This window comes from Nothobranchius furzeri, chromosome 8, assembly GCF_043380555.1.
Source record: "Nothobranchius furzeri strain GRZ-AD chromosome 8, NfurGRZ-RIMD1, whole genome shotgun sequence".
Lineage (NCBI taxonomy): Eukaryota > Metazoa > Chordata > Actinopteri > Cyprinodontiformes > Nothobranchiidae > Nothobranchius > Nothobranchius furzeri.
Genome location: NC_091748.1, coordinates 78063170 through 78088989, shown reverse-complemented (window position 1 = coordinate 78088989; position 25820 = coordinate 78063170). Strand labels below are relative to the sequence as shown.

General features: G+C 44.1%; 4 protein-coding genes and 1 long non-coding RNA gene across 5 annotated transcripts in view; 4 read left to right on the top strand and 1 right to left on the bottom strand.

Moving 5' to 3' along the window:
• LOC139061618 (uncharacterized) overlaps nt 1-8244 on the top strand; it is a 71951-nt gene extending 63707 nt beyond the window's left edge. Inside the window, exons 11-15 of the mRNA XM_070553878.1 lie at nt 758-853; nt 3905-4009; nt 4386-4529; nt 5243-5313; nt 8019-8244. Of these exons, the coding sequence (XP_070409979.1) occupies nt 758-853; nt 3905-4009; nt 4386-4529; nt 5243-5296 (399 nt within the window). The 3' untranslated portion in view covers nt 5297-5313; nt 8019-8244. The remainder of the gene's footprint in view (nt 1-757; nt 854-3904; nt 4010-4385; nt 4530-5242; nt 5314-8018) is intronic.
• Nucleotides 8245-9093: 849 nt separating this feature from the next.
• Nucleotides 9094-9901, top strand: LOC107372864 (cocaine- and amphetamine-regulated transcript protein). Its single transcript, XM_070554355.1, has 3 exons — nt 9094-9367; nt 9497-9580; nt 9736-9901. Exons 1-3 carry the CDS (start codon nt 9236-9238, stop codon nt 9841-9843), a joined length of 324 nt encoding a protein of 107 aa, XP_070410456.1. The 5' UTR covers nt 9094-9235; the 3' UTR covers nt 9844-9901.
• Nucleotides 9902-10831: 930 nt separating this feature from the next.
• Nucleotides 10832-25820, bottom strand: part of si:ch211-1a19.3 (uncharacterized) — a 24753-nt gene continuing 9764 nt past the window's right edge. Inside the window, exons 2-5 of the mRNA XM_070554354.1 lie at nt 22933-23029; nt 12614-12767; nt 12397-12536; nt 10832-11057 (exon numbers count right to left, since the gene is read on the bottom strand). Coding sequence (XP_070410455.1) covers nt 11056-11057; nt 12397-12536; nt 12614-12767; nt 22933-23029 — 393 coding nt within the window. The 3' untranslated portion in view covers nt 10832-11055. The remainder of the gene's footprint in view (nt 11058-12396; nt 12537-12613; nt 12768-22932; nt 23030-25820) is intronic.
• On the top strand, nt 11307-12477 carry LOC139071595 (uncharacterized). The gene is made up of 3 exons (XR_011521439.1): nt 11307-11431; nt 11989-12176; nt 12342-12477. It is a non-coding gene; the product is annotated as an uncharacterized lncRNA (long non-coding RNA).
• LOC139071594 (serine/arginine-rich splicing factor 11-like) overlaps nt 12682-25820 on the top strand; it is a 14839-nt gene continuing 1700 nt past the window's right edge. The window contains exon 1 of the mRNA XM_070554357.1: nt 12682-12789. The gene's annotated coding sequence lies outside the window, so the exon portion shown is untranslated. The remainder of the gene's footprint in view (nt 12790-25820) is intronic.

Sequence of the window (25820 nt, the reverse complement as noted above, 5' to 3'; positions counted from 1 at the left end):
TGCCTCTTAACAATGCTCTAACATAGTGTAGCTATTAGCTATTGTGGAGATTAACTCGTTCACTGCCAGTGACGACTAAAGTCGTCATGTGCATGTTTTTACTGTGTGGGCGTCGGACGAGCCCCCACACCGTGACAACAAACATCTCAGCTCTAAAGCCGATCTTCATCCGCATACGTCACACGTCACGTGATCAGGAAGCAGAACATCCATGTGTTAGGAGATCGTTTTGGGCCGCTGCTGTAAAAAAAAGTGAGGCGCGAACCGGAAAAGCTTCTGCCGATCACAATTCAACAACGAATTATAAAAGAACGGATAACGCTCGAAACGTGCGGATTCTTCCTGATGTAAGAGGTGAGGCTCCACTTTGTTTTGTTGTTTTGGCGTCGACATCATCCTGGCGCGCAACGTTCTGTCACTCTTAAAAAAACAGTAAAAATGGTGAGAAACGCTGGCAGCCAATGAGTTAAAACAAACAAAAAAAGTGGCATATGTATATGTGTGTGTGTGTGTGTGTGTGTGTGTGTGTGTGTGTGTGTGTGTGTGTATATATATATATATATATATATATATATATATATACTTATATGTGTGTGTGTGTGTGTGTGTGTGTATATATATATATATATATATATATATATATATATATATATATATATATATATATATATATATATATACTTATATATATATATATACTTATATGTGTATATATATACTTATATGTGTGTGTGTGTGTGTGTGTGTCTTTCTGTAGGGCAGCAACTGGAAGACCAAGTCCACCAGTAACGTGGAGAGGAGACGAAGGAGGGAGGAGAAGTCAGGAGGGAGAGATGATGAAAACTGCTCCACGGTGAGTTTTCGTTACTGATGACACAAGTGCCCGCCCCGTAACCGAAAGGTTTCGGGTTTCAGCCCCGCTCAGTCTGTTGCTGCTGTTGTGTCCTTTGGCAAGACATCCAACCCCGCTGGTGGTGGTTGGAGGGACTGGTGGCGCCTGTCAGTGTGCCCCAGGGCAGCTGTGGCTACAATGTAGCCACCAGGGTGTGAAAGGGTGAGTGACTGATTGCTTGGGGGTTCTAGGACTCTTGAAGGTGCTATATGTAACACTGGCCCTTTACCACAAATAAACTCCTCGGTGAAATCCGATTGGGACAGGTGAAAAGAGTCTTTTTGGCCTGTGGGACTTCAGAGGCAGCTGGTGGGTACCTGCAAGCCAAGCAGAATGTGGCCCGGGTGGGTGTGGAGGCAAATCTCGGGCGTGGGAGGAGTTCGGTGAAACCATTGAGAAAGACTTTCATACAGCTTCGAGATGATTCTGGTCCACCATCCGGTGCCTCAGAGGGGGAAACGGTGTGCTACCAACACTGCTTATAGTGGGGGTGGTGTGTTGCCGACCTCTACATGAGATATGGATCGGTGGGAAGAGTTCTTTCAAGACCTCCTCAATCCCACCGGCATGTCTTCCGGTGAGGAATCAGGCCTAGTCCACACGTAGCCGGGTTTTTTTAAAAACGAATATCCGCCCCTCCAGAAACTTGCATCCACACCACCTCGTTTTAAAAACAAACTCTGTCCACACGTACCCGGATAAATACGTTGTTAAGGCGGCAGTACTTCCCCCGTTCTTAACCTCGTCCTTCGTCTGTGGTCTTCCACAAGGAGCAGTGATTCCTCTTGCAAAAACAAACAAGCAGAAAGCGCTTGGACAGTTGATGAAGCGAGCGCAGCTCTGAGGGCATCCATGCTGCCGGCTAGTGTAAACACAGGTCGCACACGTGATGTCAGCATTTTTTTGTCGCGGAAAGTGACGTTGCGGACCTTAAAACTCCGGTTTTGTCCGTCCACACGCAGACACCCAAAACGGAGAAAACGCAGATCTTCACTTTGGCCGGAGTTTTTAAAAAGATCTGTTTTCGTGTGGATGACAGGCCAAAACGTAGAAAAATATCTGCGTTTTGGCAGATCCCCGGCTACGTGTGGACAGGGCCTCAGAGTCCGGGTACTTTGGGTTGGGCTTTCTAATCTCTTAGGATGAGGTCACTGAGGTGGTCAAAAAGCTCCTTGGCGGCAATGTTCTGGGGCTGGATGAAGTCCGCCCAGAGTTCCCCAAGGCTCTGGATGTTGTAGTGTTCTGTTGGTTGACGCGGCGCTGCAGTACCACGCGGTATCACAGCGGGGGCAGTTCCACTGGAGTTTGAGAAAACACGTGGGAAATTAAGAAACCACAATGGAACAAAAAGGGTCTTTTCCCCAGAGATGAACATTTAACCAAAACAGACTCACACAATAAAATTTAACAAAAAGGAACTAACTACTCTAAAGAGAGCACAGAATCTCACAAAGGTAACAGATTACCCATTACTCTTATCATCACTCGATATCAAAGCCCCAAGTGGGAGACAACAGACCAGAGAAAAGGCACTTCTGCACTATTGTCCCCACGAGGAGCTCCAGCAGGGCCTTTAAACCACCAGAAGCTGATGAAAACAGGGCACAGCTGGTGCAGGGAGGAGCAAATGGCCGAGTCTGCGGGCATGCTCCTCAGATGCAGCAGCAATGTGGGAAAAGCAATGAAAACACAACACAAAAGGTTCCAGCCGAAGCAGTCGGACGAGATGACTGACGTGCCTCTTCTCTGATCTTGCCAAAATAAAAATAAACCTGCTGAAACCCACAGATTGACTGTTGGTAATTTGCCCTGTAATCCATCAGAGATGGTCTCCTGTCTGCAGCAGGAGCTCTTCTTCCGCTTTTGTGATTTATTTTTGCTAAGATTTAACAAAATAAATGACCCAAAGAAAGAATTTTTCAGGTTTTTCTGCACAAATATTTGATAGTAAAGTAAACATTGTACAATTAAAAATAACAATTTACCAGCTTTGATATTAAACTTGGTATCAGAAGCTTTACCCGTGTCTGGATGGAAAGTTAAAGTGAAATGAGAGCTTGGATGCGTGAACGGATTCTCAGAAGGTTTCTTTCAGAGAGAGGAACTCGTTCTGGGTGAATGCTTGTTGCAGCTAACTCGGTCAGTACTTAGAGAGAACAGCATCAGACACCACCTGTGTGGTACCTCACCCATTCAGACGACCCTTGTGCGGATCCGGAGGTCGAGGGAGGATGTTGTCAGCCTCAGGGTACCCGGTCCGGTAGCGAAGACTCGCGTAAAACCGACTCTCTGGTCCAAAGATGTCGCAGGTACACAGTGTCGAGCGTCTGGCGTAACTCTGAAGGAGTTTCTCGTCTTAACTCTCAAAATCAATAACTCAGGAGTTTTGCGTCAGCTGGTTACAGGTGCGTTTATTCGAAGCTATTCTGTCGGCGTGACAGAACAGCAGGTGGAGGCTTCAGGGCGGCCGACCCTTACTCCTCAGGATGGTGGTTGGTTCAAGAACTGAACTTTTGCTGCTGGAATTCGGTTTTAACAAAACCTTTAGAACACGCCCACTCTCAGCCTCAGAAAGCGTGGTCATGAGTAAAAGACGTGATGATGCTGCCCTTTACCCCGGATATCCCTTCTGAATGAGGCTGGTTACGTGCGAGATGACCTTCTGGTTTACTGAACCGCATCCCTCGATTATAAACAATTATTATTAATCAAAGAATTCATTAATTGAATGCATTTATAATGAACCATGATGATTATTGTTGATGATTATAATAAACAGTAATAAAGTTAAAGAGTTTATTGCAATTATTAAATTATAATTGGAATCTTGAAGTGTCCTTCAGCTTGGGACGGAACAGCCGCAGATGAAGATGATTTCCAGCAGACATCATGGCTCCTCGCTTGTTAATCTGTGGGGCAAAGTTACAGTCGACCCAGCTGGGAACATGTGACCTTTGCCACAAATTAGAGGCCATTCATGACGCTACAACATCAAACTTGTGATTTTCTCAGCCGGTGAGAGATAAAACCTGGAATCAGAACCAAGCTGGGATGGAAGCTGAACCAAGCAGCAACCTGCTCTTCCCACCTTTTCCTCCTCCTCGGATGGGTTTGGAGGTAAATCTGACCTTTTATTTTACAACAAACATGTTTCTAAAGTAAACTTTGTGATTGGAAACGTATTTTTTGTCATATGTAACTTTTCAGTAACATCCCTTTATTTTCTTGGGCAAGTTCAACATTTCTTACATGAGCACCAAAGTCAAACTTTGACCTCTGAACTCAGGATTAAGTTTGATTCTCATGAAATAATTCAGACAATATTTTCATGCAGCTTTTGACTCTAAAGTTTGTTTTGATTCAGAATAACAGAACTGCTGCTTTTCTAAGGGAGACCTGGTTCTGACCCAGATGGATGGTGGGGCAGACTGACTCATGGCTAGTGGTGCTACTGAAACTCATTCTGATGCTGGATGTGTTTTTAAATCTTCAGAACCTTCTGCCCTCCTTCTCTCCTCCGCCGCTGCCTTCCTGGGCCTTTAGTGGGAAAGATGCCGAGATTTCTCCAGACATCAACGTCATCGGCAGCATGCTGATGCTGTGGTACTTGTGTGGTTTTCACACCGGCTGCTACATGGTCAGTAACACGTCCACCACTGATGTGCCATCTCACCTGTTTAAAGTAGGGTTGTGTGAAAATGTAACCTCACGGTTATTGTGACCGAAATTACCACGGTTTTCGGTATTATCGCGTTATTTTTTAAATGCGTTACATTTTCAGACAACTACATAAACCCTGTATATCAGGAAAATATTGTCTCCAGTTTGTGTCTAAATTTAGCCTAAAATGTGTTATTTTGTAATTATGTTGTTTATTTGTTTACATATTTCCCCTTTAGTCTTTAAAATACCAATATTTGCTCATAACTTCTTATTTTTTGTCTGTTTGATGTCATCATTTAAAAATATTAGACCAGATGATACTCAGTACTCAAGTAGCCTTCTAATCGGATACTTTTTTACCCTTACTTGAGTAATAAACCCTATATCAGGAAAATATTGTCCTCGGTTTGTGTCCTTCCAGTGAGCTTTGCAGATGTGGGAAAATGTCATCAGGCAGTAATCGTTGTTAAATTCATAATTATTCTCGGAGAGAGACCAACTCTTATCTGCCCCTGGGAGCCCCGTAATGCATAGCTGTTAATAGCCTGACACTGTATATATGTATGTACATATATGTGTGTGTGTGTGTGTGTGTGTGTGCAGTTTACCACTATGAGTGTTAGATGTGAGTTTAACATTTAGTGGGTAAAAATTATTATAATTAATAAGTCTGATTATATGTTTCAGACTCGTGAGCAGTTCAAGTCTTCTTCCAAAGACGATGCTAAAAGTCCACGCTGAACGCGTGTCTGGACCCCGTAAGTACAAACTGTTGACACGTGGCTCACTGACACCCGACTGCTGACCTGACTGTTGCGTGAGCTCAGTGACTTTCCTCCGATGTCTCCAGTTCTAGTTGTGTTGTTCCTGAAACGATCACATGATGTCTTCTGGTTGAATTATGTTACCAGTAGAACTTCAGCATGGCTGACTCACCAGGACTTGGTTCAATCTCAACACCCTAAAAGACTCAACTCACCAGTTAAAGAGCTGACCCCTTCTTTCCACTAAATCAAATCAAACCACTTTAATTGTCACGTCACATGTGCAGGTACACTGGTACAGTACATGCGAGTGAAATTCTTGTGTGCGAGCTTCACAGCAACAGAGTTGTGCAAAAATACAGTAATGTAAAAACAAGTAAAATATAAAAATGGCTAATCTAAGTATACAAATGAATAAAGTAAACAATAAGACAAGAGATATAAAATATACAGAGGCTGGTATGTGCAGAACTGTGGCATTAATGTACAGTATGGAGCGTGCAATGTTGGAGTTTCAGTAGTGAGGGTGAGGTGTCTGTGAAGTGTTCAGCAGTCTGATGGCCTGATGGAAAAAGCTGTCTGTCAGTCTGCTGGTTCTGGACCCGATGCTGCAGAACCTCCTTTCTGATGGACATCAAAGCGTGGCGAAACGTACTACGCGGTAATTATCCGCCATTATAGTGGATGAGTTCCTTTCCGCCGGCAGCAATGTGACATGTTGGACACGCCCCAGAAGTGAGGGCATGCTATCATTACGTTTCGAGTCTGTTTTTGACGCGCTACACCTCCAAAACACGTCAAACTCGGCTGTTTAGATTGAGGCAGACAGGAAGTCAAACACAGTCTCTAATTTCCCTCTGGGATTAATAAAGTATTATTGAATTGAATTGAAAAGCAGCGTAGATCATCCGGAAACTTACAAAATAAAGGTCACGTGCAGTACATCATTTCTGTAAGCGATGTAAACAGAACACAAAATAACCCACAGACATTTCTTCCATGCAGCTGTCTTCTTGGTTGTTATTGTGTTTGAACGTCTGAAATCACGTGTGGTGTTGCAATTCCTCCGTGATTTCATGATGTCATGGGATTCAATTCAATTCAAGTTTATTTACAAAGCGCCAAATCACGACAAGTCGTCTCAAGGACCTTCACGTAAACATTCCAATACAGGTCAGGTCATTAAGGCAATCAGAAAAAAGTTTCCTATATAAGGAATCCAGCAGGTTGCATCGAGTCACTGACTAGTGTCAGAGTCTTTACAGCAATCCTCATACTAAGCAAGCATGCAGCGACAGTGGAGAGGAAAACTCCCTTTTAACAGGAAGAAACCTCCAGAGGATCCTGGCTCAGTATAAGCAGCCATCCTCCATGACTCACTGGGGATGGAGAAGACAGAGCAGACACACACACACAGAGCACACACACACACACAGAGCACACACACACACAGAGCACACACAGAGCACACACACACACACACACACACACACACACACACACACACACAGGTGCAAAATATACTTGTTTTCAATTACATTTATTGGGCCCACTTTTGCTTTGGCCCACCCACAAATAAGTTTTTGGCTACGCTAATGGTGACATATGACAGACTTCTCTGAGCTCTGCAGCCATTACACTTTTCACCTTGCGCAGCCCCTAGCGGCAGCTCGCGCACCCCCAGGGGCGCGCACCACACTTAGGGAATCCCTGTGCTAGATGATGGCCCCCTCCATGAGGCCACCACAGCTCAGCAGAACATCATTGTAGCTTCTTCTGGGGAGAAAAACACTTAGAGAGAAAATAAAGTTAACAGCTGAAATAGCAGGAAATAATACAGTTAAAGAGCAGACTGTAGAAGAAAGCAGTAGAGTGTGAGAAGTGGTCAGTGTGTCCTCCAGCAGTCTAAGCCTATAGCAGCATAACTACAGAGATAACTCTGGATAACCTATCCTATTTAGATGGAAGCATGTTGGAGGCAGGGCAAGGGAGAGCCGTCTTTACCGACTGTACACTCCACCTCCCTCTACTCCCCCACTTGTCCAGGTCTAGGCTAACATCAGATTTTAACCATAAGCCCTATCAAATAAAAATGTTTTAAGCCTAGTCTTGAAAGTAGACAAGGTGTCTGCCTCACGGACTAAAGCTGGGAGCTGGTTCCTCAGGAGAGGAGCCTGATAACTAAAAGATCTGCCTCCCATCCTAATTTTAGATATTCTGGGAACCACAAGTAAACCTTCAGTCTGGGAGCGAAGTGCTCGGTTAGGAACGTATGGAACAATCAGATCACTGATGTATGATGGAGCTTGATTATTAAGAGCTTTATATGTGAGAAGGAGGATCTTAAAATCTATTCTGAATTTAACAGACAGCCAATGTAGGGATCAGCTGTGTGGAACACTTTCAGTCCTATTTGGGGTCAGAATAGATCCCGGTTGGAAATGAGCTCACGAATAGAACGCCGCTATTACGTTACGAGACCGCTTTCATGGCCGGTGGAAATCTGGGGTGAAACACGATGGTTCTGTTCTGTACGGACCTGTGGTCTGCAGCTCTGACCTTGGAGAGAACAGAATAAACTACGAGCTTGTTCCGGGACTAACACAACTAATAGCGAGTAGAAATGATTTAGATAAAAGGTCTGAAATCCAGAATTAGACATTCGTGATTAATACTTAATTTTTTTCTTTCTCCTTTAGGTCTGAGATGCAGCCAGGAGATGTTTTCTGGTTTGGTTTTGTTGTAATTTGGAATGGATTTTCATGATTTTGTTCACGTGAACGATTTTATTTTAAGAAAGATTTGTGTTTTGTTTACAGTTTGTAATTTAAAGTTTGTCTCGGAGAGATGGTCTGAGTGCTGCGACAGCAAACCGACGTCTCAGAGAAAAGTCCTTTTGTTAATAAAAGAGTTGGTTTTACTGTGTTTTTACTCTCAAGGCTTCGTCTTCGTACCGCTGGACTGTAATTTCAGACCGGGCGGCTGGTTTACGCTGACCCCACCTGTCGGAGATTGCAGCTTTGTGTACTTTGACGTGAGCAATGACACCAAGACCCGAGGAGTCGCAGCTCTTCCTGCTGGACAGCTCACGGGGAGGGGCTGATGGACAGGAAGCACGGCGAATGAACATAGAGCCATCAGAGGGACAGCTCATGCTAGATGTTGTGGACATAAAGTCAGAGAGGACAGACTGAAGTGGACATGTCCAGGACAGAGACAGTGATGACATAGGTAGAAGGAGACTGAGAGGAGGACCAGCATAGAGATGTATGGATGTGGTGAGAGGACCTGAGTTGTTGTGAGAATAGTGGATGGAGAAGGCAGGACTAAATGGAAACAGGCGATTGGCTGAAGGGACATGTCCACAGAGGGAGGAGCTTAAAGGATGGAATGAGTACCGGACCAGTCTAGGCTTCCGATGTTCTCTGAGCACAATTTCTGCAGCGCTCCAAATTTTCATCCGTCTGGATTTAGGAGGTGGGTCCATCGGCTTGACTCCGCCCCTCCATTCTGTAGGGGTGTTTTACATTTGGACGAAAGAAATTAACCAGAAATCCATAATTAATTAATTGGCCTTTAATATCGAGGCTCAGACGGGAGAACGCTAAACCTGAGCCGTAGCAGATGTTCCTCACACCTGATGGAAATAAACGGGTCGTTACGAGAGACTGCGTCACAGCTGCTCTCATCCGCATCCCGGAGGGCAGGTGTGTCGCGCCACCGTCTTGTTTGAGGGAGCATAAGTTCTTCCCTCATCTGACCTTGGAGGTCGGCCGTCTGATTGCCTCCTCCTCAGGGTAAATATTGTCAGAGTGACCTCAGATCTCCAAACAGTATAAACCAGCCGGGCTCTGGCCGAGCATCAGTGTCCGACAGGCAGGTACAGGTCCCAGGTTCCTCAGCATTCGGCAGCACCATGGTCCCACGCAGGATGCTGCTCCTCAGCGCCTCATGTTGGCTGCTGGTGGCTTTGGGGAGCTGCGACGAGCTGATCGAGGAGCGATCGCTGGAATTTGAAGTCATCAAGACCGAAGATGAGAAGGAGCTGGTGAGTCTGTTGAAGGTCAGGTGATGAAGATGAATCTAAATCTTTTCATCCTGAAGGGGAAACATCTCCATGTCTGATGTTCTGGTGAACCCTCCAGCAGCAGCTCCTCACGTCTGACTCTGTTCTCAGATAGAAGCTCTGCAGGAAGTTCTGGAGAAGCTGAGGAACAAGCAGCTGCCGTCGTCTGAGAAGAAGCTCGGCCGGCTTCCACCTGTAAGCATGGACACGCGTCCATCTGTCCCACGTTTGAGTTTTCAGTCTTCACCCCTCAGACTGCTGTTCCACAAACGTGTGTGTGTGTGTGTGCGTGTGCGTGCGCGTGTGTGTGTGTGTGTGTGTGTGTGTGTGTGTGTGTGTGTGTGTCTCAGTGTGATGCAGGTGAGCAGTGTGCGGTGCGTGAAGGCTCCAGGATCGGGAGTCTGTGTGGATGTCCCAGAGGAACAGTGTGTAACTTCAGCGTCCTCCAGTGTGTATAAAGCTCAAATATGGAAGAAAAACAAACATCTAGGACACGAAAATATACTTTTAAAATACTTTATTAGTCTGTGTGTGTTATTTTAGGTCGATCAGCAGGTTTTAAAGTTTCTGCAGGGATTTTACTGCGTAGAACAGAAAATCAGCCGCCACTTTTTCAAAAAATATTAAGTTTGGCCCGCGACTCCATCCCAGATTTTCATTTCGGCCCCGTGTGAGTTTGAGTTTGACACCCCTGAGCTAACCAGAACACCTGCAGAGGTTCCTGAGCCTTTAGATGGTCTCTCAGCCTGAGCTGGACTACATGAATGGACTTCTGCACCAGATTCTTGTTTTTAGCTTCCCTCTTTTTGCTGCTCCTGTCAACAGTTTTGTGACACCTACAGGTGAAGGTATTTCGTAAACCACCCGGCGGTGTGTTAGTTTCCCCATTTCTGCCAGACTGATGTGGAAAAAACGTTTCAGACTCAATCAGAAGAAGACGATCCGTGTCTCGGGTCTTCCTTTCACACCTTACCCGCCTTCCTGCTGGTGGTGATCGGAGGGAAGCCTGTTTCTCTGTCAGTGTGCCCCAGGGCAGCTGTGGCTACGGTGTAGCTCATCACCACCAGTGTGTGATTGTGAGTGGATGAATGATTGTGTTGTGAAGCACCTTGGGGGTTGTAGAGCCCTAGAAGGTGCTATACAAACATAGGCCACTTATTATTTTAACTCCTTTGTAAACTGGATCAAACCGGATTTCCAATAAAACGGGACAAAAACAAACCTCTGTTGTAGAAACTGCTCAGGTTTATTTTTCAAATACAGACTTCCCACCCTGAGCCCCGCCGCCCACCCACCACCACCCTCAACCAGCATCGGATCAAATTAATTAAAAGCTAAAGGTCGAGGTGAAAAAAGCTCCTAGCAGTGATTGTTGTGTTAAACAGCAGCAGAACAAATCCATCCACACACGGCCGGAGCAAAGCTAAAAACACGGATCAGCTGTGAGTTCAGATCTGAAGACCGAGGACTCCTGATGAGAAACCGCAGCGAAGCTCAAAAGTCCAGCGGTCATCAAACGTCTCAGCTGTTAAAGTCTGTATCTGACTGCGTTGCCATGGTGAGCTGTTCGTCATGCAGACAGGAAGTTTGTACAGCAGTCATGTGTTGGTCCAGGCCCCGCCCCCTTTTTGGACCTCAGCGCACCAGGTTGACCAACAGCCACGTGGAGCTCCTGAACGCAACAGGCACGTCATCAGGTTAAATGAACATTCACTCATTCATTCAACAGGCTGAGGCTGCAGCAGGTGACGTCCCAGCTGTCAGAAGCTCCGGTAAAGGCCAACTTTACTCAGATTACTGATACATTCGCTGTGGGCTCTTGTAGGAGTTGATGCCTGGTCATCTCTCCTCTGATTGGCTAACAGCAACACAACACTACCTCTGCTCTGCAACGCTGATGTTTCCACAAATAACACAAACCTGGAGGAGTTCTGCCGTGTGGTGGAGTTGCTAATGCTAACGGTTAGCTTCTCCTAGCTGAGACGTTCTCTGCTGTTTCCTGGATGCTAAACCAACAACAGCCTTCCCCGTCGTGAGTCCAGATGGGTGAGTCCATGAATGTTAGTGACGGTGTGATGTAGATCTGTCAGGATTTTCTAATCCTAGAGTTTCATCGTCTGTTTTCTATCAGAAGCTAATGCAGGAGATAGGTGTAGGAGACTATTTTCATGTTTGTCCTGCATGAAACACTCGAAGTGACCCGTTAGAATCAGAAATAATCATTAAAACATGGTTTTCAGTAACGTTGACCTTTAAGGTGGTTCTGGTCAGTGGAGCTTGTTCTTTGGGCTTTAGCTCATTTTTAATTTCACTGTTAAACAGACTCCAACAAGCGAGGCTGAAAAACAAAATCCAACTTATTAAAGGTTTACATAGCCTAGTGAACTAACGTTAGAATAATATATTTATTTATTTAGTCTGGCTTACCTAACCCTAATCCTGAGACCTGAAACCAGACGTGCAGCTCTGTTTTTCTGTTGGAGCAAAAATCTTAGTTTGGCTTATTTCTATCACTGATGAGTTGCATCGGGTCAGTTCAGATGTAATCAAATTAAATCCGTCATAAAAGACTAAAACTCAAGTTTTCCCTAAATAATCCTCAGAACCAGAAGTGGGCCTGAGAAGACCTGTGAGGAGCTCCAGAGTTCTGCTGATCCAATGGATCCAGTCATCGCATATTTACGAGAAGCTGCTGGAAACTAAACGTTATATCAGAGAAGTGGAGCAGCTTAGAAAGCATCCAGCTGAACCAAAGCAGAAGAACCGTCGATAAAAACCTCTTTAAAACAAGGTTTGAATGAATATATTTCTGTTTTCGTACGTTTGTGATGAATAAACAAGCCCAAACTCTTCATTTCAGCTCCAGTTATTGCAGTGACACAATTCAGCCAGCAGGTGGCGCTCTAATCCCTCCACCTGTGATTTTAAACTCATGTTTGTTGTGTGGTGCGTTCAGGTGCAGTGGGTCGTTTGAGCAGCATCATGTGTGAGTGATGATCGGAGGAACTCACAGGTAATCAGATGCAGCACCGCCCAGACGAGTAGCGTCAGCGCAGGAACACCGGTGAGGGGGGTGGCAGCGTTGGGAGGAGTGGCGTCCACCTGCTGCTTCTGCTGAGGAGCTTCCGATCCGGCAGCTTTACCCTTCTGACTGTTACACAAACAGAAACACCATCAGAACCCAGCCCGGACCAGCCAGGACGCTGATGGAGCTCGAGGCCGACTCACAGCTGTTTCTGCAGGTACTGCTCTCTGGACTCGCAGGCTTTCATCTGACTCTGAGCTGCCAACATCTGGCTCTCCGCTGCTGCCTTCAGGCTGAAACAGGACTCGGTGTGATGGGCAGCCTGGGTCAGGTTGTGCTGCTGGACCTCGATTTCATCTGAGGATGCAGAAAGAACCAGGTGATGTCATGGCGTCCCACCTCATGACTGTTGTGTCATTTAGATCTGTTTAGTTTCTGCTTCAGCTGCCGGTCTGACCGCTACTTCCTGTTCCAGTCATCCAGGTGAATATAGAAAACATTCACTATGATGTAGGTAGCAACCTGAACAGCCTCCGTTCAGAGAAATAGCATTTGGTCTACATTTGACAGTGTGACGTTATAAGCATTTACGTCGTTTCTTCTGTGAAAGAAGGTGGAGGTTGTTGTAGGTATGATGATTTATGCCCTGAAACTTTCTACAATTAGCTGTTGATGGTTTTCATGTTTGTTTGCTCAGATTTCAGTTGGATACAAACATTTAATGTGAGGCTGATGGAGTATCGTTTTACAAACATGAACAGCAGTGACAGAAGATCGGAGATGATTCAGAGCGTTTTTTTTTAGTTTTATGTTGCATCGTTTCAAAACTTTTCGATTCAGCCCCGGGGGAGTAAACCGCGGGAAATGCAGCAGAACCGCGGGGGGGATCACTGCTAGCAGGGGGGTGGCCCAACTAGGGTTGTCACGGTAACCGGTATAGCGGTAAACCCCGGTAAAAAAGTTGACAATAAAAATAACCGTCCAGTTTTTAAAAAACTATATTATCTCGGTGGGTTTACCGTGGCCGCGGTTTCGGCGCGATGACCCTTACCAGCCACCGTCGCTTCAGCTGAAGTTCCCGCTGCGCGCACACGCACTTTTTAATTTGCAACGGCACCAAAACTTTGAAGCTGAAATAATGGCCGAAGGAGGCGACGGCAGCGCCCAGGACATCCATCAGCCCTCAAAGAAGACTAAATCGGAAGTATGGGCATATTTGGGATTTCTGAAAAATGCTGAGGGACAGTTAATAGAAGACGGCTATCCCGTTTGCAGAACGTGCAGGAAACAAGTGTCTGCAAAAGGTAACACTTCGAATCTAATGGCACATCTGTGTGACGATCACCCACGTCTCTACAGCCAGTGCAAGGTAAGATAACATTAGCATTTTAGCTTAAATGCATAACGCGAGGACTTTTGGCTGAGGGAGAATGCAACGAGTCACTATATACTGCAGCCGCAGCGTCCTCTGCCAGCATTTAAACCGTGTCACGGACACCCTGTTGCTGGATGAAGCATCTTATTTGTTGATGATGAAGAGAAATATACAATTAGTTCCTTGTCATGGATTTGTTTACTTATTCAATGCCATTTATACTTGAACATTTGGATTTGATTACATAGTGTAGTAGTTATTTTAGTAATTTGTTTAAAGTGGCTATTTATTTTAAATACATATTTTTTAAGGTTGACTTGTACAGTGCTCAAGTCAAGTGTGGACTGGAGTTTTAGATTTTCATTTTGATAATGAAGAAAACAAGTATATGAGAAAACAAGTGGTGTTTCTTTGATTTGTTTACATATTGTTTATGTTTTGAATGTTTGGATTTGTATCATTTAAACCTGCACTGACTACTGTAACAAGTTCCAGAAAAATAAGCTATTTGTTCCTTTACTTGTGAAAAGTTGCACTTTTGCTAAGGCTTTGTGTTATTTTAGGTTTAATAAACACTGTTAAACCTTTTCAGAACTATTTCAGTTTGTGTAGAACAGGACTATCAATGCTTTCTGAACATATGCAACGCCGTTTAAAAAAATACCGCGATAATACCGAAAACCGTGATAATTTTGGTCACAATAACCGTGAGGTTACATTTTCATACCGTGACAACCCTAGGCCCAACACAGCCTCAGTGACAATAATAATGATGATGGGTGGGTTAGTCTGGGAGAAGAGGAACAGAATTCCTAGTGGATCAGCATTTTGATGAGCCAGTTGGATACTGTGGAGACAGGGATCTGTCAGATTCAGAGCACATTGATTTTCTGTCAATTTTTTTGGATGAGGAATTCTGGACCCTCAACACAACTGAAACTAACTGATATGCTCACCGGTATTTAGAGAGTTAGAGAGGGAGGAACTGAAATCTAGCTCCAGATATGACTGGTACGATGTAACTGTCCCAGAAACGAAAGCGTTCATTCAGTTCTGCACGGGGCTTGAGGATTATATATATATATATATATATATATATATATATATATATATATATATATATATATATATATATATATATATATATATATATATATATATATGTGTGTGTGTGTGTGTGTGTGTGTGTGTGTGTATATATATATATATATGTGTGTGTATATATATATATATATATATATATATATATATATATATATGTGTGTGTATATATATATATATATATATATGTATATATTATAAACAAAATAAACCAAAGAAGGGATGAGTGAAATGTGTTCGTGACACTGAAGCACCAAAAACAGTGTTCTTGATTGATACGCAGTAAACATAACAAAATATCAATAAAGTAATAAATATTATATATATACATACATAGTTATATATGTCTACATAGGAATATGTATATATGTATCATAAACAATAACAACACAAAGAAAATAAGACAACATTTTTTTTTAAATTCTGCAAATGTGATGCAATCCAATATGGCTGCCACATGATGATGTCACAATATGCAAATTATGTGAGTGAGTTTGTTCCTATCACAAAGTTTGGCTCATACTGAAGATTTTTCCAACTTACAATATTCCTCTATCTCTAACCAGATTTAAGCTTCAAGCTCTTTAAATAGTGATATAAAAAATCATATTTTACTGAAAAAGCTGCGGCGCCTAAAGGGTTAAGGTGTAAAACATCCACCTGGTTCTGTGGGACTGGTTCTTCTAGTGGAGACTGGTTTCTGCACCAGATGTTTAAAAACTAGTCTGTTTCTCAGAAGCTCTCCCGGAGCCTCGGCTTGAGAGCGCTTCAGTCAGTAAATAAATCTGGTTTGCAGCCCAGTCCGATTGTTTACTGGGACTCGCCCAACACAGCAACGGTAACTAACGGATCCGGGTCTGCTCGGTTCAGCTCCAGGGCTTGGGTCAGGTCTGCTGCTGCTTTACTTATAAGGAGACATCCCGTGTTATCACAGCGGGCGGTTGCCAACGGTGACGTGCTGCTGTTTGGTCAGCTGATTCTGGATCAGAGTCAAACCTGTGAGGTCACGAGTGTTTCTGGCTCTGACCGCTCGATCTGGTTTCTGCTACGGAGGGGTGAAAACGTTTGGGCAGCCTCGTTGATCTTCACGATGTACAAATCGTTGCTTTTTACCATAAAACATTTCAGGTAAATGCATCATATAGGAGACCCACACAGTGATGTATGAGAAGTGAGACAACGTTTACAGGATTTACAGAAAACGTGCAACAATTGATGCATAAATCTGGGCACCACAAAAGAAATGAACTTAATATTTAGTGGATCCTGAGTCGCTGAGGTTGGACTACTTTGCTCTGTCTGAGCTGCAAATGTTAAAAACAGCTATGTGAAGCAAAAACGTTAAAACTTAAAAATAGATCTGCAGCGAAGAGTCGACGGCTCGATTGTAAACATTTGTCAACGTCAGATCCGGTAGTCGACGCACCACGCCCACTTGTTGCATCCCCAGGAGTTTGTAAATGGAGGAGGAATCTGCCGGTTTTTCCTCCTCTCCGCCCTCACTAACATCTCCGCCAAACACCAGAGACCGGGAATAATGTCCGTCCGCTACACGTTATTTGAAATTCTAGGATGGTCAAGGAAGATCCCGCCTTTCTGGTCTCTGATTGGCTAGAAAGGCTCTACCACGATTGGCTATTTCATTTGACAGCTAACTGGCTGTCCTTGCCAAGTGCTGACTGTGTCCTTCTGCCAACCGCAACACAATAAAAGCAGTGTTATACATAATGGAAGGCCTGTAGTGTTTATTCTCTTACAGTACCAGTTAATCAATTTTTTTGAGGAATTTATTTGAGATTTTCTGGTTTTTATTAATTGTGCAATAGAAAAATAATCATTAGATTAATCGACTTTTCGATAAAATAATCGTCAGAATAATCGTTTTAAAAATAATCGTTTACCCCCAGCCCTACTTAAAAATAATCTTATTATAATGTGTGAGTATACTGATGATGAACTGGTAAATCAACTACTGGTCTGGTGCAGTTTAGGATCTGAAATGAATCATTGCAGGAAAAAGGTTATTTTTAACACAACATTGATTAATGCAGTCATTATTTTAAAACTTTGGGATTTAACGAGATGATTATATGACACAAATGCAATTATCATGTTTTAAAAAGTCATTTATGATTCAAGGAAGATGAACTTTATTCGGAGTGAAAGTGCAGAAAATTCGTTTTCCTCAGTTTGTTCCTAACGGTGGAAACAAACATCTGGAATCTCTCAGACAGCTTTCCGTGTCCTTCCCCTAAACCACGATGGTGAACCATCTTTGCTTTCAGCCCATGTGGGAGTTGTTCTGAGACCCGTGTTGCTGCTCTTCAGAGAATATTCAAAGATGAGGGAAACCTACAATTGGCCCCCTTAAATACTCTATCCTGATTGGATAGCGGGCATAAGTCTCCTCCCTTTACGGTCGGCTCATCGGTCCCCGGAAGAATGAAAAAAACGAATGCTAGTCAACGGGGCTAAAAACTAGAGGTGCTGAAAAAAATCGATTCAAGTCTGAATTGGGATTCTTATTTATTAAGATTCAGAATCGATTCACAAAGATTCAGAATCGATTCCAAGAACTCAAATATTTGGCACGTTACAGGTTTGAGATGCACATTTTTATCTTTGTTAGGAGAGTCAGTACTCCGATTACTTTTGTGGTCCCATAAATTGAGATGATTTATGTTTGAATCTGCTGATAAGAGGACACTTGAATGTCATTTTTTCCATACTCAGAAATTTGAGATATTCTCATATTTATTTTCTAAGTCGATAAATGAGTACTCAGGATTACTCATGTAACTTGTTTCCACACATACTTGAAAAGTATTTGACCGTATTACTTTCAAAGCTACTGTTAGGTAACTACAGATGTGTTATATTTTACAAGGTAAGCAAAAATAAATGTTGCCTTTTGGTCAAAAGATTGTTTCTGTTTACAGTTTTAGAATCACTTTAGTTTACCTTGTAAATCTGCATTTTTGGAGCATGACCAGTTTAAAGTCAAATAAAAATGTCCCATAGCTTTAACTAACTTGTACAACAAAGTAGTTCATCCTGGAGCTGACACTCTTTGTTAATACTGATTGTGAATTGATTTAAATCGAGAATCGATTCTGAATCGAATCGGCACCCCGAGAATCGGAATCGAATGAAATCGTGAGTTGCTCTACGATTCACATCCCTACTATAAGCGCTATTTTCTAAACGTAAAATAGCGTTTCCCCCGTTCGAACATAAGCGCGTTCTCGGTATTAAAATGCATCTTTAAAATTCACGGACATCATGTGTGAAATCCATGGAACACAACAAGCGGAGTGAGAAAAGAGCCTTTTTAGCCCCGTTGACTTGCATTAGTTTTTTTGTTCGTGGTCCAGAAGTAGATGGGCGTGACTTAGGCTCCCTATTCTGCTGTGTACGGGGGTCAAGGGTCACCGAGCTTACCACAGGGTGTCCGCGGGTCCTAAAAAAGTCTTAAATTAGCTTTTCCAAATTTAAGGCCCTAAAAATCCTTAATGACAAATAATTCTTAAATACAGTTTCCAAAGGTCTTTAATGACCAAAGACCCAATAAACTTAAAAATTTTTGTGAATTTCTAGTTGGTGTTCAGCATTTTTTGTGTATGATGTTGTCGTAAGCGGAACCGTACACATTCAGTTGGTTGTGAAAGGGGGCTATTTTTAGATGAGCACATTAGCTGGTTAAGCTAGTGGGAGCTTGCGCCATGGGGAAGTGCAAGTTTAATGGTAACTGGATGGCTGATCCCACGTTCGCGACGTGGTTGGCACCGGTTCCAGGCAGTAGCTGGAAATTATAGCTTAAATTTAACTTTAAAAATAGCTTAAATTTGGTCAAAGTGGCCTTAAAAAAGTCTTTAAAAGTCTTAGATTTGGCTCCCTTACACCTGCAGAAACCCTGTACCAACAACTATTGAACTTTCTGTAAATCCCATAAACTTGAAGCTGTCCAAACCTTCACATCCCTTTATGGTAACTGGCCTGTAATTAGCTAACTACTTAATAATTATGAAGTCTCACTTATTAAAATGGATTTGAAATAGTGTTTTAGCTCCTATCGGTTCGTAGGCTCATTCCCATGCCACACCGGACCCTGGTGCCGGTTTTACTTCGGCCTGGCGAGCCAACACAAAGCTTCGCTCATATCTGCATCACACAGGAGTTAATGGTTTCCCTCTGACTGTTCGCAACAGGAAGTCACCTTCCTTAATGTCCCTCCTCACTTCCCATCAGGCCCCCGAAGCCGTCCTGCTGCCAGCAGTGTCTCCTAGTCACACGTGTATTTAAAATAGATTTTAAATACAAACATTTAATATTACATATTTAGAGCTTATTCTGAATATTTAGATTTACCGTCTTAAACATGTCTTTATAACTTTACGACTTGATCCTAAATATTTAAATGTCATTTAATATATTTGATTTAATCCTAAAGGTTTAGACTCAACTTTCTGTATTCAAAACAAAGACATTGAACCTAGACTTGATGATGAATATTTAGATTTAACATGTTAGCAGACTGCATTTATAAAGTTTTCCTGTTATTTTAACATTTTAGTGTTTTAGACTTGCAGCTAATTAATTAAATAATGTGGTTCTGTACCTTTCTCTTCAGCACAGCCGACAAAGGTTTATGATGGGTCAGTCCTCCTGCATGCTCAGATCATTCCCTTCCCTTGCTTGAAAATTTGTTCCAAAATGAAAGTTGAACCCACATCTTTTTTATCTGTGAATTCAATGCCGTTCGGCGAGTCTCAAATAAAACTTTGGGCATCTTACTGTAAAAAAATATACCATTAATGTAAAAAAGAAACTCTAAATAAACTATGTTCACATCCGGAATTGAATCCGGGTCTTCCACACGAGAGTCCGCCGCCTTACAAGGTGAGCTAAAGCACCAGTGACATCTTTTGTATCTGTAACATTTATATCCTTGATGACAGCTGAAACAACATCAAACCAAAGAACGGTTCGGAGTGAAAATGGCTATTTTGTTGCTAATTTGCAGGAAATATCTAGAAGAAAGTTCTACAGAAAGTAGCTAAGGGTCCTCAGAAATGTAGCTAGCTTTGTCACTAGGCGTTAGGAACAGCGACAAAGTGGCACTGCCTCTCTCTCTGCTGCTAAAGCTACGGATAGCAAATGCTACGGGCGATGCCTGAGCGTGAACGCGCATGAAGCAGCCTGCTCGACCCGAGCATCTCTCTTTTTCTGTGATTTTACAGAAAAACAGGCAATCACAGTAAAAATGCCAGGGCTCATTCTACAGGACCAGGGCATTGCAGGAGAACGTATGAAGAAGACATTTATTATTTCTATACATGTTTTGGCTGTCACACTTCCATAATGTCCCTTTAAGGTTAGGATTGGGGTGAGGGGAAGGTTAAGTAGTTCACAAGTCGTTCTAATGTCCGTCCCACCACAGGTGTCGGATACAGACGCTCTGAGACGCTATGTCAGCTGTTTGTCCCTGATCGTCGTCTCCTGACGCACTGGGGCGTCTCGATTCGTCATATATTGAGGCTTGGTCACAAGCGTCACATTTTGACGCCTTGGGTGTGAGAATGTGTTGGCACACCAGCTGCGAAGCACCGCAAAGTCGCTCACGAAATTTGTGCGCTGTCCCCTCCTCCTCTGTTCACATAAGCGAGCACTTCTGCTCACGCCTAATGTTGTCCAAACCCCCACCCCTGTGCCCTTGCTCTGTGTGTGTGTGTGTGTGTGTTTGTTCATTTTCATCTGTAGTAAATGATCACATTTATCAATTGTGGTGTTTGATTTTGAAAATTCTTATTTTATTTTGTAAAATTTTCCAGCCTGCCCCTTCAGCTTTGGTTTGACTTCCTGCCAGAATTGACGCGGCTCACGAAAAAATAGAGCTCACGCCGAAGCGATGGCAGCACGGCGCGAGCCTTCGTGTCGCTCTGCGGCTGATGCGACCGACAGCGTAGGTTAACAAGGGCGCCGATTAGAAGCGCTCGTCGTTCCACGACGCTCCGTCGCGCTTCCGCGTCTGGTGTGTTCCAGGCTGTTGAACTTGAAATAATCTCAGGCCTTAATTCTAAAAACAGGTCTGGATCAGTGCTGTGAAGCCAAATCGTTGCTGGCTACTTTCCTGTGATTAAAAGTGTGTGTGTGTGTGTGTGTGTGTGTGTGTGTGTGTGTGTGTGTGTGTGTGTGTGTGTGTGTCTTTGGCTGTTTCACCCTGAAGTCGTAAATTTTATGAACCGTTACGGTCTCAGGGTTTTTTGATGTAACCTTTCTGACATCTTGAGATGGGAGGGAGGCAAGGATTGTGTTTTATTAGTCCAGGTGCAATGAGCTAATAAACAGACCATGTATTTATAAATCGCTAGGATCGCTAGGATAAGCAGTAGAAGTAAATGGCCTGTATTTGATATAGCGCCTTCTTGAGTCCTGGAACCCCCGAAGGCGCTTTACAACACAATCAGTCATTCACCCATTCACACACTGGTGGTGATGAGCTACAATGTAGCCACAGCTGCCCTGGGGCGCACTGACAGAGGCACTGGCGCCACCGGTCTCTCTGACCACCACCAGCAGGCAACATGGGTTAAGTGTCTTGCCCAAGGACACAACGACAGCGACAGACTGAGCGGGGCTCGAACCTGCAACCTTCCGCTTACGGGGCGAGCACTTAACTCCTGTGCCACCGTCGCCCCAAGATAAGCAGTAGAAGTAGATTTATTGATTCCTCCTCGACGCCAGGATGGAACGAAAGGAGAGGGGGCCACCAGCGAAGAAGAAAGAGGATGAGGGGCGGATCCGGAGAGGAACCAATCAGCAGAGCCTGCCGAGGATGAGGTAATCTCAAGGGGAAAAGCATCTACCAGGCATGGAGTCGCAAGAGGGGGGGGGGTGTTGCCATGGAGATAGATCCCCCGAAGAGTGAAGAGGAAGGGGGGAGAGGGAGGAGTTTAAAAAGGCGCGTGGCTGGAAACTTGTTAAGTTTTTTGATCGTGTGTGCTCCGCTGCGACAGGATCTTCATTTTTTCACCTGTATTTGGAATAAAATTTGTTTCTCGACTGCGAGGAACGCAAAAGAGTTTTTCGTCTCTAGGGGTCTCCTCCTTGACTGGCGGTTCACCCAACAGGTGAGGTGCTGGTTAATCTTTTCCCATCCTCAGGTTAGAAATTAGATCAGATGCTAATTAGCATCCTTTGCTACGGTTAAGTTAGCTGTTCCTTCAGCGTAAAGGGAACCGTTTATTATGGTGTGTAACCGACGGCATGCAACGGGCTGGAGACGGAGGGGGTTGTAGTAAATCACAAGTCTTCCTCTTTGTCTGCTTGAACTAATTTTGGTCAGAATCAGACGCTCTGGGTTTGTGGTGATTGCTAATCAACTCTCTACAGAGTAAGAGTGTTTGTTGGTAGCTGGCGTTGTCACGCTCACTACATCGATAACAGGCCAAACCCTGAGATATTAGTAACATCTAGAAGAGCGGAGCTAGCCCGGTAAAGTGGGGCGTGTAACACGGGCGTTGGTGTGAGAGATGAGAGCTGCCTCTGTTCTCGTGGCGCAGCGCCACACACACACACTCACACACACACACTGAAACAGGAAGTGCCTCCTCTGACCACACGTCACTGGTTAGCTCATCACTCTGGAAGGTTGCAAACTCAATTTCTCTGAACAGAGGCTGATCGGGAAGTTCTCTTTAGGAATTGTGTAAAACTTTGACTCGGAAACAAACTAGAATGATCAAATTCATTCGTCACGTTTTCTTAAATCCTTTCAAACTCTTTCATCTCCAAACATCTGAAAACTTGCACGTTGACAGTTTCTGGCAACTTAGTTATGTTTATATTTTGTTGACATAATCAAGAGGAGAATTCTCTGCTACACACAAGATGTTATTTTTAACCGCCCAGTGGTATTTATTTACTCTGACTCACTGGTTGCCGTGGTTACGAGGGAGGGACATCCAGCTAAGAATGTGTCCGGCAGAGCTGTGTAAAAAGTCTCCTTTCATGGCAGTGACGGAGTTTTTCCTACAGCGTTTTTACCTTCCCGCAGGCCCAGCACGGCGGTGAGATTCGCCTCCTTCTGCTGCAGCTGCTCCACGCCCTCCTGCAGCGCCGTGACGTTCCAGCTCAGGACGACCTGCAGGAGGACACGAGCACCAGTTAGTGAGGGCCTGAAGGAAAACTCCAGTCGGACTCGGCGCTTTATGGCTCCATGTCCTGTTTCAGGCTAAGCAGATTCAAAATGAGAAACTTTAACATCAAAACTTAGAGTCACAGTTACAGGAAATGAAATCCTGCAGAGAAAAGCGTCTTTTCTACGAAACGTTGTTCTGCTGAGAACGTTTAGACTTCAGCATGACCTGTAGAACCTAATCTCACTGAATGAACTCAGATTACTGCTCACACACACACACTGAGATCATATCCTGCTGCTGCCAACAGGGGAGCAGGCACCAATAATGATTTTGCCCACGGTTCCACGACACCTTCAAGACCAATGATTCCTCTGTAGGAATAATCTAAATATTTCATCTGATTTTTATCGTAACTTGAGACGCGGTGGTTTTAGTTTTGGTGGCGGATAAACCTGCTGCTTATAATTCGATGCTCGTTATTTACGTTAAATTATGAAAACAGAAAAGGTTTTATTTGGATGAATCTCGGATTAACTCTGAATTCTGGAAGCAAACCATCTACGTGGATCTGAAACCAATTTTTTTTATTTCGCCCTAGTGATGATGCGTTCAAGGTCCCAAAACACACAAATGGGGTTTGAGTTACAGATCAGTTGATGATTGTCGACCCACCTCTGATTCTGATCTGCAGCTTTTTGACTTTCGGTAGTTTTTCTGAGAACTGAACTGTTTCGGTCTTTATGATAAACGGTGCTCGTGTGTGCAGTTGCAGCACGATCCCAGTGGGCATGCATGTGGTTCTGGCTTTAGAAGTGGTGGGACACAACCGGCATGAGGGTTCTTCACTAGCCTGGCCTGCTAGACTCCTCCTCTCTTTAATTCTGCTCAGAGAGCGGGTCTGGGAACTCTCCTATTCAATTAACCCCGCCCCCTGAGAATTCTAGCTGAGCCAATCAGCGCTGAGTTGCGTATGTCACACACCACAACGCCGAGTTTGTCATAAACATGGCGACTGAAGTGGAGTTCACTGCGGCTCTTTCCTCTGTTCTACATGACTTGAATGTCTTAGAAGCGCTAAAAGCCTTTCTTCTAAAGAAATAAAAGATGTTTGCGCCGTCACCAGACGCCATTTTTGACTACAGCTAAAAAACTACAGCGTCACGCGGTACAGTCGGCATTTCCATCTTTTTTCTGATTGGTTATTTTTGAGCTGCTTAGTCCCGCCCCTCATGCGCCTCTCTGCCTGCCCCATCGACATATATACTGGACGATTTGTGTCCACAGGCTCCAATTATAAGTTTCTAAGCCAAAATGGGAGGTTCCCACCCAGGGGCGGCGTTAGGCCCGGCTACTTGGGCTCAAGCCCCGAATGTTTTATGAAAAGCCCCGGATCTCAAACCTGGAAGTAACATGCAGTACCAAAGTCCAACAGAGAGGGAGCAGCTGGCAGTAGTTTGTATACAGCCTGCCTGAGCCTCCACCACTGAAGAAGAAGCCCTTCAGCAGCCGGCTTCTTCTACACTCTGCCTGAAACGCATGAGTGAAGATGGACATAAGGACGTTTTTTAGACCAAAAGTACGGCGACAGAACCCCAGCATTGATGAGACTGGTGCTGACTCAGGTTTGTGAGTCTTATTTGAAAATATTTGTTGTGCTGCTGGTTTGCCTAAAGTTAGCTTACTATCAGGTAAAGTTGTTGGAGAAAGAGCGGGAATATTTACTATCATCTCACACTAAACACTAACAGGAACAATACTCTGCCCTGAAAATGCTTAATATGTAGCTTCAGATTAAAAATTATGTGGTACAAGACAAATATGATGTTGACCAGTGCGTGTCACGTGTGTGTGTGTGCGCGCGCGGGTGTGTGTTAAGCCCCGGATCTTCTTCAGTCCTAAATCCGCCCCTGTTCCCACCACCGCCATTTTGACCGTGTCACAGGTTCCGTCAAACCTAGACAATTCCAAAAAAGGGAAAAGAGGTGGAGCTGAGGGTGGGATCAAATGACGACACCCGTCGAACTGAAGCGATGTAGCTACAAGCTAACCCAAAGCTAACGCAGAGGTGGGAGCTAAGCTAACAGAGGTAGCTACCTAGCTACAACTGGAGTTAACTGTGCACAACACCGGAGCTTCTGAGTCAGAGATACGCCGGGCTGACCGCTGGGGAGAACCGGGTGGAACACAGAGGTCTCCGAGAGCTCCACAAGCCGGCAGCCGCACAGCAGACAAGCGCCGCTGCGATCTGAGATGCGCTGAGCTGCCGCTGAGGGGAGGGGACCGTACCGATAGTGGGAACCCAGCTCCACCAACATGTTATATTTCAACCCATTTTCTAAAGTGCAGTATTATGTTAAATGCACTGGGTTTTACCCTATTACATTTAAATTTCATGGTTAAACAGTACATGTTAAAATCTAAGCTCAGCTCGGCAGTGACCTAAAATACATAAATATAATTTTACTTACTGAAAAAATGAAGTGGAGACTCCTTGGACGCTCTATTAGTGCAATTAATGCCACAGCAAGTCATTTTTTCCAACAATTGCACAAAAATATCCAAAAAGAACGCATAAACGCTACAACTAATGGTCTAAGTTGAGAGACTGAAAATGACCGAACAGTTTCCAGGCCAGACCGAGGCTCTACTGAGGCCTTTCCACGGAGCTAGCTCTGTGGTCACGTGGGTCTGATGCTCATTAATTATACAGAATTTTAGGCTTTTAATACACTTAAACAGAAGAGTGAGAAAAACATTCACCCCCCTCAGAGTTGTCATGAGTGTAAACTAGAT

Excerpts from the sequence above, each read along its gene's own strand:
- LOC107372864 (XM_070554355.1), top strand. The coding sequence starts at position 9,236 with ATGGTCCCACGCAGGATGCTGCTCCTCAGCGCCTCATGTTGGCTGCTG. Across the intron at positions 9,368-9,496 it reads CCGAAGATGAGAAGGAGCTG|ATAGAAGCTCTGCAGGAAGT; the intron begins GTGAGTCTGTTG and ends CTCTGTTCTCAG. Across the intron at positions 9,581-9,735 it reads AGCTCGGCCGGCTTCCACCT|TGTGATGCAGGTGAGCAGTG; the intron begins GTAAGCATGGAC and ends TGTGTGTCTCAG.